This window comes from Vigna angularis, chromosome 4 (assembly GCF_016808095.1).
Source record: "Vigna angularis cultivar LongXiaoDou No.4 chromosome 4, ASM1680809v1, whole genome shotgun sequence".
Lineage (NCBI taxonomy): Eukaryota > Viridiplantae > Streptophyta > Magnoliopsida > Fabales > Fabaceae > Vigna > Vigna angularis.
In genome coordinates, this window is record NC_068973.1 from 723,856 (window position 1) to 726,663 (window position 2,808).

Genomic DNA, 2,808 nt, shown 5'->3' on the forward strand with positions numbered 1-2,808 from the left:
AATTCTTTAAAAAAAATACTCAAGCACTTATTTATCTTAAAATAATAATAAATAATAAAAGTTTTAAATATTTAAATTTATTTATTTTCATTATTACGTTAATAAGGTGAGTTGTTAGTTTAGAAGGTAGGTGAAAATTTATCATTACCCAACAAAGTAGTAGTAAGTATACATATATCTATGGATACAAAAATATGTTTAACCTAAAAAATGATTCCTATCTTACTAAAAGAAGTGTATATAGTGCCGTAACTTATATAAATTTTTACACAAATTAATACACAATATCCTAATTGAACAAGAATACACGCAATCTCAGAAACAAGTTATTTATAGTAATCTGTAGAATCAAGAGCAAAAGATAAACACACTAAATATGAAAAAATCCCACAATTTTGCCAAAGTCCATGACGATTATGGCAGTAGGTTTTGATTATTTCTACATTAATTAGATGGAAGGAAGCTCTACCATCTGAGTTTTCTTCCCTTCTACTCAAACGTGAATGAAAATGGAAGCAAAAGCTCCATTTATTCCAACTCTGAAAAATCACTTCCTCCTAATAAGTTACACACTCGCTTTCCATTCCTTTCACTCCACCCTCTTCCTGCATGCAACATCTCTATATAGTATCTCTAAAACCAAACGAACACGCCACACAACAAAAGCATTGTTCAAGGCAAAAGAAAGAGAGAAAGATGAGCCCAACATGGGTTTTTGTGGTGTGTGTTGCAGCCATGTTGGTGGTTGGGAATGGACAATCATCGGTGAAGCCATTGGTGAAGACAGTGAGGGGGAAGAAGGTGTGTGACAAAGGCTGGGAGTGCAAGGGTTGGTCTGCTTATTGCTGCAACGATACTATATCTGACTATTTCCAGACTTACCAGTTTGAGAACCTCTTTGCAAAGCGCAATTCGCCGGTGGCACATGCCGTTGGATTCTGGGACTACCGTTCTTTTATCACTGCTGCAGCACAGTATCAGCCTCTCGGATTTGGCACCACCGGAGGAACCACCAGTGGCCAGACGGAGGTTGCCGCTTTCCTTGGCCATGTTGGCAGCAAAACCTCTTGTGAGTCACTTTTCTTTCACATATGAATCATGATTACCACATTTGATATGAATATATGATCAGTAAATATTTAAGTTTTAGACAAGAAAGTAAATATTTATGATGAATTCTGCTTCTAGATAGACCATCTGGGATGTCCTTAATCTTATACACTTATGTTTTTCAAATTGTTTAAGACCTTGAAGTTGTGTGGTAAGCATTGTTGGAATAATGTTTCAGGTGGTTATGGGGTGGCTACCGGGGGACCCTTAGCCTGGGGTTTATGCTACAACAAGGAATTGAGTCCTGATAAATTCTACTGCGACGAATACTACAAATTGACATATCCCTGCTCTCCTGGTGCAGCATACTATGGTCGTGGTGCCATCCCACTTTACTGGTTAGTCAGAAGCATTTTAAGCAAAGATTTTACCAAATCTGGAGCAATAGTTATGATAAAAAACACCTTTTTGTTTGTCCTTTGATACCAGGAACTACAACTATGGAAAAGCTGGGGAAGCCTTGAAGGTGGATCTATTGAACCATCCAGAATACATAGAACAAAATGCAACCCTAGCCTTTCAGGCTGCACTGTGGCAGTGGATGAGCCCACCTGAGAAGCACCTACCTTCACCCCATGATGTGTTTGTGGGCAATTGGAAACCCACCAAGAACGACACATTGTCCAAAAGGGTACCTGGATTTGGTGCCACTATAAATTTGCTCTATGGGGACCAAACTTGTGGGCAGGGACCTGATAATGAGGCCATGAACAACATCATTTCTCACTATCTTTATTACCTTGATCTCATGGGTGTTGGCAGAGAAGAAGCTGGGCCTAATGAAGTTCTCTCCTGTGCTGAACAAAAGGCTTTTAAGCCCTCTGGTTCACCATCTTCTGCCACAAATTGATCTTTCCTTCTTCGGTCCATTCTTCGATCCTGCTAAACATTCTTAATAAAGGAGGCAAGTAGACAACATATTTCAACTACTTTGGCCTTCACATGATGAGACTGAAACAAGTTTGGAGTGGACACTCATAGTTAATTTCTGTATAGATTCTTACTTTGCATACATATATATACATCTTGCCTTTTGATGTCTCCTTTCTCTTGTATAATTTGAATATATTTTGGTATAATGTATACAATTGAATATTTGATCATCAAAGATTGTAACAATTTTGTTGATTTTGGATGTTGTGCAATCAAAATCATACCAAGCTTCGCACGAATAATCTGTTGTATCATTACTCATTTTGATATGTTGTGGGTTCGTTAACAGTAATATTCTGTATTTTTGTTTTTAGTATTATATACTTTTACTGTTATATAAGACAATGTAATGAGAAAATAGTTTTCATTCACTCCCTCTCTCTCATGAGATCAGGTTTTCTAACAATCTGAAAATAAAAAATGACTTTCTTTATAATTTGGAAATAAAAACTTACTTCCAATTGCACAATTCAATTTTTTTTTCTAAAAAAATACTTATGGACAATTCCTAATCGTTTTGACTTTCTGATTATGTGATCCAAAAATAAAAAAATACCTATGAATTTTGCAATTTGAAAGTCATTAATTTAAAAAAAAAAAAAAGACTTTCGGATTATATAATACAAAGTAATTTTTTTTTTCTTTTGGATATTATGCAATCCAAAACTTGTTTATGAGAAAAAATAACTTTTAAATTACACAATTTGATTTTTTTTATTTTTACATTATATAATTCGAAAGTCAAAAAGTATTTTTGAATCATAC

General features: G+C 35.1%; 1 protein-coding gene across 1 annotated transcript; it reads left to right on the forward strand.

The window, feature by feature from the left end:
• Positions 1-513: 513 nt before the first annotated feature.
• LOC108322248 (chitinase-like protein 2) lies at positions 514-2,245 on the forward strand. Its single transcript, XM_017554271.2, has 3 exons — positions 514-1,069; positions 1,289-1,448; positions 1,540-2,245. Exons 1-3 carry the CDS (start codon positions 610-612, stop codon positions 1,958-1,960), a joined length of 1,041 nt encoding a protein of 346 aa, XP_017409760.1. The 5' UTR covers positions 514-609; the 3' UTR covers positions 1,961-2,245.
• Positions 2,246-2,808: the final 563 nt, after the last annotated feature.

Coding starts and splice junctions, on each gene's coding strand:
- LOC108322248 (XM_017554271.2), top strand. CDS start 610: ATGCAACATCTCTATATAGTATCTCTAAAACCAAACGAACACGCCACA. Junction 1,070..1,288: donor TGTTGGCAGCAAAACCTCTT/GTGAGTCACTTT, acceptor ATAATGTTTCAG/GTGGTTATGGGGTGGCTACC. Junction 1,449..1,539: donor GGTGCCATCCCACTTTACTG/GTTAGTCAGAAG, acceptor CTTTGATACCAG/GAACTACAACTATGGAAAAG.